This window comes from Oryzias melastigma, linkage group LG22 (assembly GCF_002922805.2).
Source record: "Oryzias melastigma strain HK-1 linkage group LG22, ASM292280v2, whole genome shotgun sequence".
In the NCBI taxonomy this organism is placed as follows: domain Eukaryota; kingdom Metazoa; phylum Chordata; class Actinopteri; order Beloniformes; family Adrianichthyidae; genus Oryzias; species Oryzias melastigma.
Window position 1 is genome coordinate 14,041,367 of NC_050533.1, and position 15,467 is coordinate 14,056,833.

Sequence of the window (15,467 nt, forward strand, 5' to 3'; positions counted from 1 at the left end):
GCTTTGGATACATTCACAAATGACCAAAAACAAAATGGTATTTCCTACTCAAAAGCTCTACGCATGCCACTTACAATGTTGTCTTTGATAAGCTGCTGATAGCGCAGAAAGACCTGCTGCCGAGTCAAGGCAGAGGTCTCTGACCAAGAGTGGAACGATCTGGAGCACGAGTCTGCAGCAGCTAACATCTCCTCCTGAGTGGCTTTGGGAACGCGGGCGATGACTTCATTGGTAGCCTGCAGTCAGGAACAGTCAAATGAAGCTGTGCCTCAACAATGAACCAATTCCAATTAGTCGTATCACCAGTTTATTTTTGCATCAAGTGAATGCTGTCTTATTTAAAATGTAAAATATTTAAGAATAATTGGCAATGAATGTATCAAAAACATTTATGTTTGTGAGTTAATAAAAAGAGAGGAAATTATATTTTACTATTTCATTTTTACCCTTAATTGAACAGGGTACATATTAAATACATCACAAACTATTTATCCTAAAGAAGGGAAACTATCTTTCGTCATTAATATCTATTAAGTCTTCAAATGCATTATAAAGATCTTTTAATAGTTAAAAATTATCATGTATCAATTAAAATATAGAGGGAAATGATGGCATGACATTTTGCAAAAACTCCAAGAGATGTGTTCAAATGTTCAGCCCATAAAATACTTACTGGATTATGAATGTCAAGCCACTCTGAGGTTTTGGACTCTACAAACTTTCCATCGATGAAAAGTTTTACCGTTGGCTGTAAAGAAACATTGCAAAATTATGACATCTGACATACAAATATTCAATCTCTGCTTTTACACAGAAGCCACTTACCACTGAGGAGGAGGAGTAGCACATCTGGCCAGCTCTAAAAGGAACCTGATCAAGAAACACATCTAAATTACTAAATTTTGCTTATCAGATCTTCTAACCATAAATGTGAGATTGCTCCAAGTTCTGGTATGCTGGAGACAACCGGCTGTTTCCAGTTGCAGCATGTAGGCCCACAGGTTTAATGAACAATCACCAGGGGTAGTTAGTAAAGGGGACAAAGTCAAACTGACTGGAGAGAACTGCAGGACTGAATGCTGATCAGCATGTAGGTGGACTGTAAGGTTATATCCACATGCAGGACATTAAACAGAGTGGAACATTATCATTATAAGCCCTTTGAAGGTCAGAAAAAGGTCTGAAAATCAACCTGCTCGCATGGAAGTCCATACAGCATGTGACAGTGGCCTTGACCTATGACAGCTGACTTGTTTTTGCACTTCTTTCTACCAACTTCAATGTAACCATTTAAAAAGTATACCTTGGTTCTTAGCGCTGATCTTAACGCTGCTGACGCCATAGTGAACAAATGATGTGGCACAGCCCGACTCGAGTGGTCTAACAGGTGGGACGGTGGTCCAGGCAGGAGAGAACTCAGGTTGAAGCCACACTTTTCAACCACTTACCTGTGGGCGGACTCGGAGGACAAAAAGGAATTCCTATTCGCTACATGTACGCACGCCCATGAGGGCCACATCGTGATTGGCTGTCCGAGTAGGAGTTCACCCAATAGTACCTTAACAGTTCATTTAGTCCCGCCCTCATTGGAAAACTCTGTTAACCATTGGCTTAAAACATCAAACCCGGAAGTTATGTAATCTGAATGTTTACAGCTAAAGCAGTGCCAAAAGCTCCGTTAACTTCTTTCTCTAAGGATTTGTCCAGTTAAAACTATTATTTTTTTGCTAATTAACCGATTAGCAATAAGAAAAAAATATTTAACGAAGTCATTTTAACAACAGCAATGCACTTATCAATTGCTTGCCTTGCAAAGGTAAAGTAATATATAATATAATATATAATTCTTAGGCTGTGGAAGCACAAACAGCTCCTAAATGAGAACCACATGGAGTCTGAGTTCTGCTTAGTCATAGGGCAAAGAGTAGGTAGGAGGGAATTGGGGAGCTTGTCTTATTGGCTGCTGGAATTGGAATTTGGGGGAGAAATAACTGCTTTGGGGAGGTTTTTCTGTTTCAGCTTAGAAAATCTTCAGCATACAAAGTTATGGAATCCACAACCAAGGTGATTTAGGACTGTTTAGAGAAGGGAAACTAAGGGCTTTCATTATAACTGAATTGTTTTTTCCATGTGAACTTGTTTTTACCCTTTTTTGTTTGTTTTTTTTAGCCCGTGCTTTACAGCTACTTCAGAAGTTCATGCTCTTGGAGGGTTCGCATTGGTAAGTCATGCCAGAGGCATTTTTTTCCCTACTCATATTATTCTTATTGATGTAAACAATCTTATAACAAGTGTCTTGTGTGCAGCATTTGCTCTCAAAGGCATTGAATTTAAGCTGGTTCCAGTCAATTTGATCAAAGATGGAGGTCAGCAGGTATTGTGCCATAAAGGAGACGACACATGACAGCAGTTTTGTAAATTGCAGATTTTGATTTAAACAGCCGTTGTGTAATCAATAAGGCATCATTTCTTAAAGTCCTACTCCGATCATCATTTGATCTATTGGAAGTGTTCCCAGTGTTTTTTTTAGTTATAATTATGCTGTTTCAAGTTAAAATTTAAAATCTTGTCGTTTTCTAGAACATAGTTTCTTAAGAGTGCACAATGATTTTTTTTAATATGTAAAATTAACACATTAAGAACTTACAAGTTTCCTTTGTGCTCTAGCTCTCAGAGCAATACAGAAAATTAAACCCCATGCAGCAAGTTCCTGCAGTGGAAATTGATGGCATCACCCTCTGTCAGTCAGTAAGTCTAAACAATAAAAACCTTTTTCAGAAATATAACAATTAAGTGCTTCTTTAAACTTAAACTCTTCATAAAGCTTGCAGTGATTCAGTACATTGATGAGACTAGACCGGGACCCCGTCTTCTTCCTGCGGATCCAAAAACACGTGCCAAAGTTCGGATGATAAGTGACCTTATTGCTTCAGGCATACAGCCTATACAGGTGAGCTGGAAACTGCATCTCGTAGTTCTCTCATCTGATCAAACTCTGTACTAAATAGTGTGAATGTTTCAGAATTTGTCCGTCCTCCAGAAAGTAGGAGAAGAGAAGGTTCCATGGGCTCAGCACTTCATTAATCGTGGTTTTCAGGGTACGTAGAATTGGTTTTGATGTCAAAGGTTTGACCATGAAGCGTGTCGGTGCCAAGGTTCATGCACACTTTTGTTTTGCAACAGCTCTTGAGCCAATTCTGAAGGAAACCTCAGGAAAATACTGTGTAGGGGATGAGGTAATGTCATTCTTATCCAGATAAAAAATTATTAAATATACACCAATTAATTTTTATTTTGTTTTGTAGATTTCCATGGCAGACATCTGTCTGGTTCCACAAGTCTATAACGCAGAAAGGTTTGTAGCAGACATGACATTTCTAAATAAAACTATCACAGTGTTCAAAATTAGTTTTTTTTTGTCCAAATTGACTTTATAAAATTATTGTAACACTAAAGCTTGAACGTTTCCTCTACATATCTGCAGGTTCAAAGTGGACATGGGGCAGTATCCGACCATCAGAAGGTTAAATGAGACCTTACTGGAGCTTGAAGCTTTCAAAGTGAGCCACCCGTCTCAGCAGCCAGATACACCTGCTAATCTTCAAGCATAAACAAAACTGAAAAATCAAGCATTTAAGAAGCAAACCTCAACAATAAACATGATTTTGTATAAAAAGTTTTTGTTAGAACATTTAATCATTCATAAATACATGTAAACAGAATAAAATACTTATGTAAAACACACAGATGTGAGATTTGATGTGCAAACTACAAAACCTCAAGGATCGCTGCTGCCTAAACACAGAATTAATTAATTTAAGAGTCAGAGAAGACAATATTTCATTTCATACAACTTCCATCTAAAAATCATCACTTGTCAATACGGATCTCCAGAGTGCACTTGACTGTGTCGTTGTAGAAGGTGCCGGAGCAGTCAGAGCCCCCGAACACCAGCACAGTACACAGGAGATTTTCATTTCCATGCTGCGTGTTCCCCTCAACATCAGTTAGGATTGTGCTGCCCAAGTCGATCATGCTGTGTCCAGCTCGAGGCTTGGAGCAAAGCAGAGGTGATGCCACCGAACTCCACATGCACGTGTCTGAAGAGGAAAAGTCATCCTTGGCTGTCCAAGAATAAAAACTGAAATTTGGGACATTTATGATTTTTATTGGTCATTACAAACCCATGTTAAAGATATGTACGTCCTGGAGAGCTCCCACTGCACTACAGCCTCCGCTCACCAGAATCCTGTTATCAGACACTGGTAGTGCTGCATGAAACCTGATGGTACACAAGAAAAAGTAACTCTTTTCAGATCAGAAGATACATATAAGAAAACTCCACAAAGAGTATATTTCAAACTACTGATAGAAACCCAAAAATATCAGACCCAGATGGCTACATCAGTGACATTTATCAATGTTGATTAGTTTTGCACTCACCCTCGAGGCAATGGCGGCATGTTGGCACTCTTCACAGCTGTGTACTCCATGAATCCTTCACCCAAAGGAGAAACGTCAAAATCACTGCAAGATTTTTGCTCTACAAAACGCACAAAAGTCCTTACCTAAATCTAAAACATGAAGATCATTGAGGTAGGCCGCTGTTTTACGTCCACCAAATATGACCAGCTTCTGAGAAAGAAGTGTGGACGAGTGTCTGTTCAGCAAGCAAAGACGGCATTTCAAGAACTAGAACTATGCAAAGAAAAGGGGGATTTGTTGCAAACAGGCTGACCCGAAGCGAGCCAAAGGCTTGTCCCCGTCCACAATGGGTTGATACCAGAGCTCATACTCTGGGTTGAAGATGTACAAAGCATTGGTGCAGGATTTATCCCCCAAGGCGTGACTTGGCTGAACTCCTCCAAAGACAAACAGCTCCTTTTTGTAAAACACAGCTGAATGGTATGCCAAATGTGGCACATTTCCCTTCGCCTTAAAAAAAAGGGAGAATTTGCAAACATATTTCCATTAAGGGTTTAACAGAAAATAGCTCAGAGCAACATCAGAGTCATTTTTGACTAAACCCACAGTGACATTCTTCCATTTCCAGGTCAAAGTGTTAAGGATGTGGAGCTCATTGTAGCGCTGGTTCTCCCTCAGGCCACCGTATACAAAAACAGCCTTAGAGTCTGGGTCATAGGTGGCAGAGTGTCCTCGAGCACATGTGGGCGCAGCTTCAGCGGCAGAGGAGCTCAAAGGAAACCAGAAGTTGCTGTCTGATTACAAGTCAAATAAAATAATTGTATTTAAAGTTAGTATTTTAATTAATTAATTAGGCTTTCGTTTGCTGACAAACTCCACTGACCCAGCTCGAGCTTCCACAGGGAGTCTGCACAGTAGTTCTGATCTGCCGATTCCCCTCCAACGAGAACGGCGGTGTCAGGGTCACTCAGACACATTGTATGGCAATAGCGTTCTGACGGACGCACTGAAACTGAAATCACAGCTTTCATCAGATCATGCGCAACCGTCGTGGCTGTGAAGTGGGTGCCACCGACCGACCTTGTCTGCATTCGCTTTTGATTTGCACACACAACTCCTCTTGGCTGTTCATCCTGGACAGTTTCCTCTTGACGGGGGTCGAGGCTCGGTCCGCGTCACCTCCGAGACCGTTCTTACCCTCGCAGCTCCAGGTCAGACAGCCACTCCCGCTAATGACTGTGCGTCTGGGTGTCTTTTCCTTTCACATCAAACGCACTACAGTCACTCATTATGACATTTAAACATTTATGCTATTTTGCGGCTTTGTACTCACTGTGGGCCAAACTGAAGGGTAAGCAGAGTCATTCCTGTCAGTTTTATTAACTTGGATTTCAGCAAAGCAAACACTTTCTCCCAGGTGTGAGGAGTTGGAAGAGATCTGTAAAGATTTGGCTTATCTAAACATCTGTCACAAGTGAAATGAAAACTGCAAATAGATAGTAAAACCCTATCCTCCTCTCTCACGGTTTCATTTTCAGCACTTGGATGCAATGTGCCAGAGAAATCTGTGGCGTTGTGTTTCTCCAAGATCGGACATTTCCTCTTAGCCAGTGGTGTACTGCTAGTGACCCTGCTGGTATCCTGCAAACCAACCTATAGACACACATTAAAAATATAAATAATGTAATTTTTTAATTGGGTAATAGTTGTATTCTACTAAAGCTTACCTCTCCAAAGACTCTCAACACAATTTTGCCATACACTCCTCTCCTGCCTCTCTCAGCACCTACTGTAACAATATCCTCCCTCCATTCACCTTCCCAGGTAAGGCACCTGTTTCCCCAATACTGGTTTTTAACAACATATTCATAGAAATAAACTTCTTACATGTTGATTCCACACTTACTTTGCTTTAGAGGACAACGTTCCTATTTCCTGGGCTTGAACTTTTTCACTCACCACGACCTCTACTGAAAGATTGGTCTCACATGTCCACTCTCCAAGGCCGAAAACGATCAAATGTTGAGGCAGCGGCAGCGGGACGTACGCCTGAAAGCACTTCCGGTTGGATTTGCTGCAAGAAACCAGCAAAGAGTTAAAGAGACGCCGCTAATTAGCACATGGCTGCTTGTGGGCCGTCGGGACATACCAAATGAACTGACGGGGGGCTTCTCGCAAGGAACTGAGGACGTAGAAGTGCAGCTTTCCCATTTGAATTATTTTAGATTTTATTGAGGTTGTTTGAAAGAATAAAATAAAATAAGTCGGGTAAAATGTTGGCTCGAGTGTTAACACCGAGTCCAAAGAAACGCTGGAGAAGACGCAGGTGTCAGTGAAGGCCAATTACCCAGAAACCAATCTGCTCGGATTTATTTACTTTCTGTCGTTTTCTAGAACGAAATTAGCCACATTAAAATAAAAGTCTATCCCACTAAAACTTATTTAAGAAGATTTAAACTCAGCATTGACACATTGTGTACCTTTTGTAAATGCGCTCAAAAAACAGTAATTCATCTATTTGATTTTCTTTTCTTTCTTTTTTTTTTCAAGTTTGCTCTCTACTTTTCTGGACTTTGAGAGAATGTACTGTTTAGCTTTCACCAGCATAAGAATTTGGTGTTTCAATTTTAATGAATTTATTAATTCTACTTAATTTTACATCCACAAATGCAAATTTTCTAACAAAATTCCCAAGTTTTCTTTATTGCTGGTGGAGGCAAAATTATATATGGAATCAATCTTTTTTTTTTTTTTTTTTTTTAGAAAACCAGTAGGCTGTGAAATGTCTTGTAATTTATTTTCAGTATAAAATCATTTAAAATGTAAACTTTGCAATTTTTTTATCCTACTTTTATTTACTCACTGTTTGACGTTTTTTTTGTTTGTTTCTACCCCTGGCATTTTATGTTATTTCATTTTCTGTTTAATTTTTTTATACATACGAGGGGAATGGGAATAGGTGAAGGAATTGTTATGATTAATTCAATTTTTTTAATAAAAATGTAAATTATCAAAATGCTTGTAAATACCAGAATTTGGATGCATGCATACAGTTCTAATTATTTTATTCCTTTTTTGATTAAATAATTGAAAATTGTAGTATTTTGAATAATTTAATAATAAAATATAACTAAAAAATAGTTTTTTTTAAAGTGTGTTGTGCGTTGAAACAGCTGCTACTGACAATTTGAGTTTTATAGGTACCGGTAAACTGAATTAAGTCAAAGGCAATAGATCAGATATGTATACTCTTACTGGAAACTACATTTAAAATAAATTACTTCTACTTAAAGTAACAATATTTGAAGTCATACTCTTATGTCCATTTTGGTCCACCCACCTCTATCTTTAAACAGTTATCTTATTAATTGCACAATGGGTTTCCACATATGATCATTTAAAAGCATTAGAAATGATCATAGGATGATTTTTGTGACTCCAATTCCAGTCTTTTGGCACAGGTGCTGGTCAAATCTTATTGCTGTAAAAGGGAATTTATTGTCAGAGGTCACTTTGATAAATTAATTAAATCAGGGAGGACACAATAATGGGATAAGAAAAGCTTCCTGCTATAGATCTTGCATTCACACCTGGGTGTATTCCAACTTTCAAGTCCTCCTATGCTGTTTGGGTAAAGATTTTTGTCCTGACACAACAAAAACTGACCCTTCTCTGCTCGTGAATGTCCAAGTGACTTACTGATGGAAGACCTCAAATCTGGAAAGAGGAAAAAACATACAAATTCTGAAAATTGTGGTCTTATTAAGGATCACTGGTGGCACATGCTGGGAAAAAAACAAGATTTATGGAGGGTCTCTGTCAAAATTTACATGATTGAAAGGATCTGTTAGCAACAGCTTGGTGTCAGATACCACAGCATACTTCCAGAGGTCTTGTGAGGTCAAGAACTCTGATTTGTCATAACTGTAAAAGAGAAACTTATGCAATTTTTAGCCAGTAATAAAAATAATATGTGCTAATCATTTATAAGATATTGTGGTAAAATGTTTAATAACTTTGTTATTAACATTGCAGCACATTTTTATTGACTAACCTCATCCTTATAGTTTTAGAGAAAAACTACAGCATAAAAAAGACAACAAATGCCTTTTGTTTCTACTAAAATAATAGTCTTGACTATTTTGCTTTTAATCATAAACCTTTATAATTTTTTCCAGCTAAAATACTTCATTTTTGTTTAGTTTGTGCGTATTTACAAAGTAATTCACACTTTTTCGTGTTTATTTTCCTCATATATTTGTTGCATTTAATGGAGCAAAGCAAGAAGCAAAAATAAAAAGCATTTAGAGTAATAAAACATAAACGATAATGCACAAGAGAACTAGCAACTTAAGAACCCGCCTTTTTTATCCTCAGAAACCCAGTGAAGCCCAGATGAGAATTGATGTACGATTGTGACTTGCCTTCAGGGAGAGCTGAAAATAAAACCAGGTTTCATCAGCACCTGTGTAACAATTACATCAATGCCCTGATGCCACAATTTAATGGAAACACAGGGGACTGCTCAGAAACGGTCTAATCCTAAAACCACAGTAGTAACTGATAACAGGAGCAGAAAATTACACCAAAACTGTTGTACAACAATTTCTTAAAACAAAAAAAAAATTGAAAAAAAATGACAAAGAGAGCTACATAATATTATCTTTATTGTGGAATATAAACTTTAGGAACAAATATCTTCAGTATAACTTACAGTAAAGTTACAGTAGAGCAAATAAATCCATTTTTTTAACATTGCACACAACATTAGCAGCCCAATCTAGGATGTCTTTGGGGGAAAAAAGCAATTTAAAGTGTTTGAGGTGTTCGAGTTCACAAAAAAAGGTTTTCCAAAGGACACAAAACATTCAAAAACAGTGATTTGCACTCAGAAAGACATGTGCACGAGATACATTTAAATGCAATTCATCTACCTAATAAAAATGTAGGCAAAGCAAACGTAAATATTGAATCTCTATTATATAATGAGACATTTCTGCGATAAGAGATGGCTTTTATTTGTGTCATAAAGAGCTCGCTCTGAATCAGATACTACTTTCTTTAGATGATAAATCTTTTTTTCTTAAAACAAACAAAAAAAAAGTATTTTTTCAAATCTATTTTCAACACATACAAAAAAAACATATAGTTGACGGATAAAGCGGTCAACAAAAAGACAGTGATCATAAAAGCGCACAAACACAGAAACACAAGTTAAACTCCATTTCAGACGGAGCACCTGGTCAGGTGTTCCTCGACACCAGCTGTCACTGAAATGTCACAGGCAAAGACAATAGGCGTTTTATGACGGGCACTTGACCGAATAGTACAGTATGTACAAGGAAATAATATGGCACATATGCATGGCTTTGATAAATATATGCCGACAAGACACTGAAGCAGGTGATCAACATTTTAGCCATACACATCTCCAACAAGTGACACGACAAGCCAAAAGTGATAAAAATAGATATGCCGGTATGTCATTTCGATATATATTTTTTCCAAAAAAAAAATTAAAATAGTTCATTGTTCTTGGGAATATTCTTTAAATCGCACATTCGTAAGCAGTAAATTGCAATCTCAGACACTATAATAAACCCTGTAGTAAAGTGTTTTGTTTCTCCAAAGGGAGTAGGAGTTGTCAAACTTTAGGAGGTAAGTGCCTTCACCTGGGAAATCGTGGCTCCCGCCGTGGACAGACAAATGACTGTCCTGCCGATACACGGGGAGGATTTCGCCCAAGTTTGAGTTGGTTTGACTTTTGGATCCCTTCTCGACGTCTCCATTACTGACAGGCCCTGTGGTGCAAATGGCATCAAGCATAAAGTCAGCACAGAACAAACATTTAACACAAATGTTGCTTGTTTTTTATAGATAAGAGTATCTCTTAGATATGTTCTTTAAAACTAGCAGCTGTGTGGAATGCTCAATCACAATCTGACCTTCCAGCTCCTCCTCTTCATCTTCGTCGTCGCTCGACTCACTGATGTGCACGGTGATGGATCGGTTTGTCACAGGAGTCCAGTCAAAATATATCCCAAATCCAATGTCATAGCCGTCCGTGGCAAACTCCCAGCACACTTTTTTGGCTTCGGGGACAGTGGGGACGTTAACCGTCATGATGTCGCCTCGGTACACCGTCACCACACTGTCCTTCTCGGGTCGAAGCTTCGCCTTTAGTTCCTTCACAGCGGCAGACGTCCATGTGTGTGCGGGCTGCAGGGGCGGCATCTGGGCTGCCATGTAGTTCAACACAAATGGCATTGTGATCATCTGTTGCTAACACATAATAACTACATGCAAATTGGAACAACAAAAAAGCACACTATCAAACCACATTCACCTTTCATCTCAGCAGAGGGCTGACAGTCTTTTTCACTGACATTCGCCTCGCTTCCTGCCCCCGGGGCTGGCACGACAGGAGCCTCTTGATTACCCTCAAAGTGCACACACATATGGTACATTAATGAAAAGCAACAGGGCTGTACTGCCCCATGTGCAACCACATGTTGACATCCCTCGATTTACTACCTCACAAAGCTGTCCTGGGTCTTTGGTTGTGTCCATACCAGTGCTGTTTACAGACTGGGTAAAGCTCTCTGAAAGATTTGTACTGTGAAGCCTGAAGATCCAAAAACAACAATACAAATCACACATTTTCACTTGTAAAAATGGCCAAAACAAGCACCACTTTTCAGTTGGAGCAACAGGTTACCTGTCCGGAGGTCTGCTGTCACACTGTTTGGATGCTATTCCGGGGAAAGAGGAGAAGGACAGGGAGGACAGCCGTGACTGCAGCTCGGATGTAGCCTCTAATTTCTCCATGGCTTTCATGACAAGACAAACACCTCCGACAGCGCGGCAGGAAGAGATGAAGCCCCGCCCCTCGCAACCACAAGCAAGCAGAGAGGCTGAAGTTAGCTTTGAGTTAGCTTCTTTACACAGACAGCGCACTGCTGATGCTGTTCTGCCCAAAATAGAGTCAAATAACACCTAAGGGTTCACTACATACTATAAAGTGAGTGCTGGACTCCATTAAGAAGCTCCATCACTGTAGCTTCTTCACATTAGCTTGCAGCTGGCTAGCTTATGTTAGCTACCAATAAAAGTGCATAGCTGCTTACCACGATGCTGCGTCGTTTATCTTCAAATGAAATGACTTTGGTCCAGCTCAGCCATCAAGAAATACGAATCCACATCCCCGCAACCAAGTGACGCTTTTTTCACGCAAAGCTGGTTCTTTTTTTACGGGGGAAGAAACCAGCCAACGAGGGTTTAAAAGAAAAAAAAAAGTAGACTTCCGTGTTTTCGCGAAGATTGACGAAATGAGACGATCCCGCAGCTGAGACGGTTAGTGCTGCATCAGCTGTGTGCTCGCTGCAGGGGAGATTGCAAAACAAAAACTGATTTAGGAAGATAAGCCCTTACAATAAAGCACATATTTAGTTTTTCTTTTTTTTATTTTTTATTTCTAATGCTACTCTGGAGAAACTATGTCCCAGAAAAGGACACTTTTTTATTTACTCTAAAAACAATAGTTAAATACCACTGGGGACACTTTTAAAATAAAAGAGATGATTGGATGGGACCTTAAACTTAAAAATATACACATTTAATTTCCATTAGTTTTTACTACTGCTAAAAGTACTATTTATTATAGTTTTCAGTGGATTTTAGGGGGATATTGTTTAATTTGGGTGGCAACTCGCACCCATTATTGCTCACTTCACGAGCAGATGAATAGAAAACTTAAACACTTTAGTCGAATAAAGCTAAAGAAACAAATATGTAAGGTGAGCAGATGCATATTAGTTATTTAATAGACATATATTGTAGAAGTCTTAGACGCTGGGAAAAAGAAACTACCCAAATGGCTTGTTTACAAGGTGCAAGGCATGATGGGACCGCAATGCAATTAGCTGTGGGAAAGTCGTCTGCTGGAGATCTAACCCACAGTATCATGATATCAGATGCATAATGCATATCTATAGCTGTAAGCTTTGAAATAAGCATGATTCAGGTTTTCTAATAGATGTGTCTATGCCTGGTGGGTAGAAGATGCAAGCCTTAAAGACAAAGAGAAGGTGAATGACACAACATTATAAACATAAAAAATAAGTTATAAAGATTGCAGAGCTTATTTTGCATTTGAAACATTTTTAGAATTAATGCCAGAGTAAATAATACATTTTAGGATAGATATAATTTGGGATACAACAATTTATTTTAAAGTTGAAAAGTAGTTTTAATAGTTAAACATGATAAAACACAAGAGAAATATCATATTAAAGCATGACCAACTCCATAACCATATTTTTATTAGCTTATGTTTAAAATGCCACAGTAATCGACCACTTTAAGGGCTTTAGGATATTTGAAAAACTTCATTTCTTTGATTTCTGTCTCAGTTGGGATCTGAATGTTGCTGTGATGCACTGCTGAAGGAGGTTTTTGTTTGCTAAAAAGTCCAGCAGTGGCGTCTCCTTTGTTTGAGTGTCGATGAGTGAAATCCAAGGAAAAGGGCTGCAAGTTTAAAAAAAATAAATAAATAAGCTTTTCATTCTTTTTATTAAACAATTTCTTGATAGCATTTGCAAAAGAAAAACAATGAGCAATAACTCACTCAGTTGCAGAAATAGTAGATGCATAGGATGAACTAATGAAATTGTGTGCATTAAACTCCATCTCATCCGTCCATTTCTCTATAACAAGGGTTTGAATCAAAGACAGAGTCTGAGCAGATCCCAGATTGGCAGAAGTGCAGATGTTCAACAAGCTGTACAGCACTGCACACACCCAGTTCAGGTCCAGAGTGATTGTACCTGCAATGGAAATGTGTTAAAAAAAAGAAAAAAAAAGAGAGAGAGCTCATTTTTATATGAAAAAGCAAAAATAACAGAAGAAATCTTGATTAAAGGTCCTGTTTTGCACTTCAGAAATTATTAAGAGTTTTTTTAAGGAGAACTTTTCAAAAAGCTAAATAAAACAGACCCTTTATACTACGGGGTTTGGATGCCTCCGTCAACAGCTCCTCTGTCAAAACTGTGGTTAGATTAAAAGAAGGCAGCCTCACATCTGCAGCATCCCAGGTGGCAAATTCATATTGTGGTTTCAGAATAAAATCATGTTCAAGGAGTTTGGCCAACCTAAAATAATAATAATAAAAAAAATCAGGTGTTTAAATCTTTAGGAAAAATACAAATCACTTGTGTGCTTGAAGGTACTTTGTGACAGGTACAGCAGAGGGGAAACTGTACACAAGACAGCATTTTGACAGATGAAAACGAAGATCGGGACAGACTTTGGCGAAGTGAGAGGGCAAACAGCACAGAAACAGAATGTCAGCCCATGCGGCCAGTCTGCGATTGTCAAAGAAACAGTCCACTCCGGTCCGGCTGCATTCCTCTGGAAGACACAAAACAGTTACATCGACTCTCTGTCACAGGAACAAAAACTTAAGATTGATGAAGTAGAACCAGAAAGAGTTTATTGTCACATGCTACTAAATTTTAGGGTAAAGCCCTTCACCTAACATGTTAAGAAAAATTAAAACCAGTATCAACATTAAATAAAAAATCAACTTTCAAAGTGCAATGGGCACACCCTTAAATCTTAATGAATAGCCACTTAGGCAAGAGAAGGGTTAAATAGTTTTCTCACGAGTGTGTGTCTGTCTGCAGTGATATGTAAAAGTGTGTTTGACTTTAAGGGGAAGGTGTGTGTGAACTTAAAGAGGAAACAATAGATGTAATAACCCAATCTGTCTGTTTTGCATTGCTTTTTCTGTGTCTTTTACTTGATTGAAGAAGCACAAAGAGTCTGTTTCCGGGGTGGGATCTGCTGCAAAGCTTCAGGTTTTCGTCCGGATTTATAGTCCAGGTCTGGGAAAAGAACCTCCTGCAATCCCCTGTGCTGTTCCCACCACCTACTGTATGTTAAATCCCACCGGTCCAATTGCAGTGTTCAGAATTTATCTTCCATGCACAAAATTAGTGTTAAAGAAGGGATATAATAGTGTCACATTTTAATGTATAACTTCTTTCTTTTTAATATGCACAGAGACAGTTAATGCTGAAAAGCAACAGGAGTGATCTCTCTTGATGCTATCATCCATGTTATCTGCCTTATACATTCTTTTTTTATGAAAAGTTGCTTTATTCAGGACTATAAACCTTATTTCTTTTTTTTAAAAAACTAACTTTTCTCTCCCAAAAAAGTTACTCAGGTTTCAAGGACTTCTTAATATTCCAATACAAGTAATGTGAACATCATATCAATTTTTTTCTTTACATAGATGAAGATTAAAGATTGTTTTAATCTTCTGTTCTAGATATAAATGAAAGCTGCCAATAATTTTGTTTATTTTCTATAAAAATAATCAAAGGGCTAAAATTCTGTAGAAAAGAAATAAAGAGATGTGTTGTTTGTTTGCATGAATCTACCTGCTGATTCTGGTCTTCTGGTGGATATTTTAATACATGATGTCTTGATGCTGGTATTTTCAAGGATGCTATGAAGCAGCTGTTTACCCAGACGGCCGAAACCAAGGATTCCCACACAGAGGTCTTTGGAGGAAACAGATGAGCCAGCGGTGCTGCCATTAACTGCACATCTGGAAATAAGGAATTGTTAAAAGAAAAACGTATTTATGACATAATTGTGTTAATATTCATTCATAAACGGGTTTAAAAAAAGCATTACCGTAGTGAGCGGAATAATTCGCACACAAAAGTCGCTTGAATGCATCCACAAAACATCAGTTCAGCTGAGCGTTCACGAAGATACTCAAAGTTCTTCTCACCATCAGTCAGACCCGCCTCAAAAGAAAAACTGCTCAAACCAGCCGTTATATCCATCACATATAGCATCTATTCACTGAATTTATAGCTATAACAATATCATGTTGCTTTATGAAAAAAGAGAAAACATACACCACCCCTGTATTACCATGGCAACATCCAATTCTCATTTGTAGACGCCCAGATTTCAAAATAAAATTGCTGTTGATGGAAAATACAATTTATCTCCAAAATCAAGCT

The 15,467-nt window shown here is 38.3% G+C and overlaps 5 protein-coding genes across 10 annotated transcripts in view; 1 reads left to right on the forward strand and 4 right to left on the reverse strand.

The window, feature by feature from the left end:
* Positions 1-1,457, reverse strand: part of aldh6a1 (aldehyde dehydrogenase 6 family, member A1) — a gene marked incomplete in the record, with an annotated part of 6,039 nt that extends 4,582 nt beyond the window's left edge. Inside the window, 4 exon segments of the mRNA XM_024274172.1 lie at positions 75-236; positions 674-748; positions 826-870; positions 1,304-1,457. Of these exon segments, the coding sequence (XP_024129940.1) occupies positions 75-236; positions 674-748; positions 826-870; positions 1,304-1,342 (321 nt within the window).
* A 194-nt stretch (positions 1,458-1,651) lies between these two features.
* Positions 1,652-3,742, forward strand: gstz1 (glutathione S-transferase zeta 1). 3 transcript variants are annotated; one of them, XM_024278505.2, is made up of 9 exons: positions 1,652-1,816; positions 2,170-2,221; positions 2,307-2,374; positions 2,668-2,748; positions 2,825-2,950; positions 3,023-3,098; positions 3,184-3,236; positions 3,306-3,355; positions 3,485-3,742. In XM_024278505.2, the coding sequence occupies exons 1-9, from the start codon at positions 1,787-1,789 to the stop codon at positions 3,609-3,611; spliced, it is 663 nt and encodes a 220-aa protein (XP_024134273.1). In that variant the 5' UTR covers positions 1,652-1,786; the 3' UTR covers positions 3,612-3,742. The 3 variants fall into 3 exon arrangements, with proteins under 3 accessions (XP_024134273.1, XP_036065786.1, XP_024135054.1); XM_024279286.2 differs by lacking the exon at positions 1,652-1,816 and adding an exon at positions 1,913-2,064; XM_036209893.1 differs by lacking the exon at positions 1,652-1,816 and adding an exon at positions 1,889-2,064 and having other exon boundaries at positions 2,170-2,374.
* Positions 3,426-6,897, reverse strand: zgc:163014 (uncharacterized protein LOC100038766 homolog). The gene is made up of 13 exons (XM_024277337.2): positions 6,575-6,897; positions 6,332-6,499; positions 6,153-6,258; positions 5,950-6,078; positions 5,759-5,863; positions 5,506-5,683; positions 5,309-5,437; positions 5,032-5,219; positions 4,739-4,935; positions 4,569-4,660; positions 4,444-4,498; positions 4,185-4,282; positions 3,426-4,100 (listed from the first exon to the last, which is right to left on the reverse strand). The coding sequence occupies exons 1-13, from the start codon at positions 6,634-6,636 to the stop codon at positions 3,871-3,873; spliced, it is 1,737 nt and encodes a 578-aa protein (XP_024133105.1). The 5' UTR covers positions 6,637-6,897; the 3' UTR covers positions 3,426-3,870.
* Positions 6,898-9,017: 2,120 nt separating this feature from the next.
* Positions 9,018-12,151, reverse strand: tmed8 (transmembrane p24 trafficking protein 8). The gene is made up of 6 exons (XM_024277569.2): positions 11,553-12,151; positions 11,144-11,313; positions 10,960-11,050; positions 10,772-10,865; positions 10,371-10,664; positions 9,018-10,226 (listed from the first exon to the last, which is right to left on the reverse strand). Exons 2-6 carry the CDS (start codon positions 11,260-11,262, stop codon positions 10,009-10,011), a joined length of 816 nt encoding a protein of 271 aa, XP_024133337.1. The 5' UTR covers positions 11,263-11,313; positions 11,553-12,151; the 3' UTR covers positions 9,018-10,008.
* Positions 12,152-12,713: 562 nt separating this feature from the next.
* noxred1 (NADP-dependent oxidoreductase domain containing 1) lies at positions 12,714-15,437 on the reverse strand. Of its 4 annotated transcripts, XM_024269072.2 has the most exons (7): positions 15,130-15,437; positions 14,871-15,040; positions 13,653-13,833; positions 13,420-13,574; positions 13,225-13,250; positions 13,052-13,130; positions 12,798-12,951 (listed from the first exon to the last, which is right to left on the reverse strand). In XM_024269072.2, the coding sequence occupies exons 1-7, from the start codon at positions 15,294-15,296 to the stop codon at positions 12,887-12,889; spliced, it is 843 nt and encodes a 280-aa protein (XP_024124840.1). In that variant the 5' UTR covers positions 15,297-15,437; the 3' UTR covers positions 12,798-12,886. The 4 variants fall into 4 exon arrangements, with proteins under 4 accessions (XP_024124832.1, XP_024124840.1, XP_024124846.1 ...); XM_024269064.2 differs by having other exon boundaries at positions 12,714-12,951; positions 13,052-13,250; XM_024269078.2 differs by lacking the exons at positions 12,798-12,951; positions 13,420-13,574 and having other exon boundaries at positions 13,081-13,250; positions 13,730-13,833.
* Between the last annotated feature and the right edge of the window lie 30 nt (positions 15,438-15,467).

Bases quoted from the DNA above. Each gene is read 5' to 3' on its own strand.
- gstz1 (XM_036209893.1), top strand. From the start codon at position 1,889: ATGGAGTCTGAGTTCTGCTTAGTCATAGGGCAAAGAGTAGGTAGGAGG. The intron at 2,375-2,667 runs GTATTGTGCCAT...TTTGTGCTCTAG, and splicing joins TCAAAGATGGAGGTCAGCAG to CTCTCAGAGCAATACAGAAA. The intron at 3,356-3,484 runs GTTTGTAGCAGA...ACATATCTGCAG, and splicing joins CAAGTCTATAACGCAGAAAG to GTTCAAAGTGGACATGGGGC.
- tmed8 (XM_024277569.2), bottom strand. From the start codon at position 11,262: ATGAAAGCCATGGAGAAATTAGAGGCTACATCCGAGCTGCAGTCACGG. The intron at 11,051-11,143 runs GTAACCTGTTGC...TTGGATCTTCAG, and splicing joins GACAGCAGACCTCCGGACAG to GCTTCACAGTACAAATCTTT. The intron at 10,227-10,370 runs GTCAGATTGTGA...TTTGCACCACAG, and splicing joins TGAAGAGGAGGAGCTGGAAG to GGCCTGTCAGTAATGGAGAC.
- noxred1 (XM_024269064.2), bottom strand. From the start codon at position 15,296: ATGCTATATGTGATGGATATAACGGCTGGTTTGAGCAGTTTTTCTTTT. The intron at 13,251-13,419 runs GTCTGTTTTATT...TTTCCATTGCAG, and splicing joins CAAACCCCGTAGTATAAAGG to GTACAATCACTCTGGACCTG. The intron at 12,952-13,051 runs GTGAGTTATTGC...TTAAACTTGCAG, and splicing joins TCTACTATTTCTGCAACTGA to CCCTTTTCCTTGGATTTCAC.
- zgc:163014 (XM_024277337.2), bottom strand. From the start codon at position 6,636: ATGGGAAAGCTGCACTTCTACGTCCTCAGTTCCTTGCGAGAAGCCCCC. The intron at 5,684-5,758 runs GTGAGTACAAAG...TTGATGTGAAAG, and splicing joins ACCCTTCAGTTTGGCCCACA to GAAAAGACACCCAGACGCAC. The intron at 4,283-4,443 runs GTGAGTGCAAAA...GTGTACCATCAG, and splicing joins ATGCCGCCATTGCCTCGAGG to GTTTCATGCAGCACTACCAG.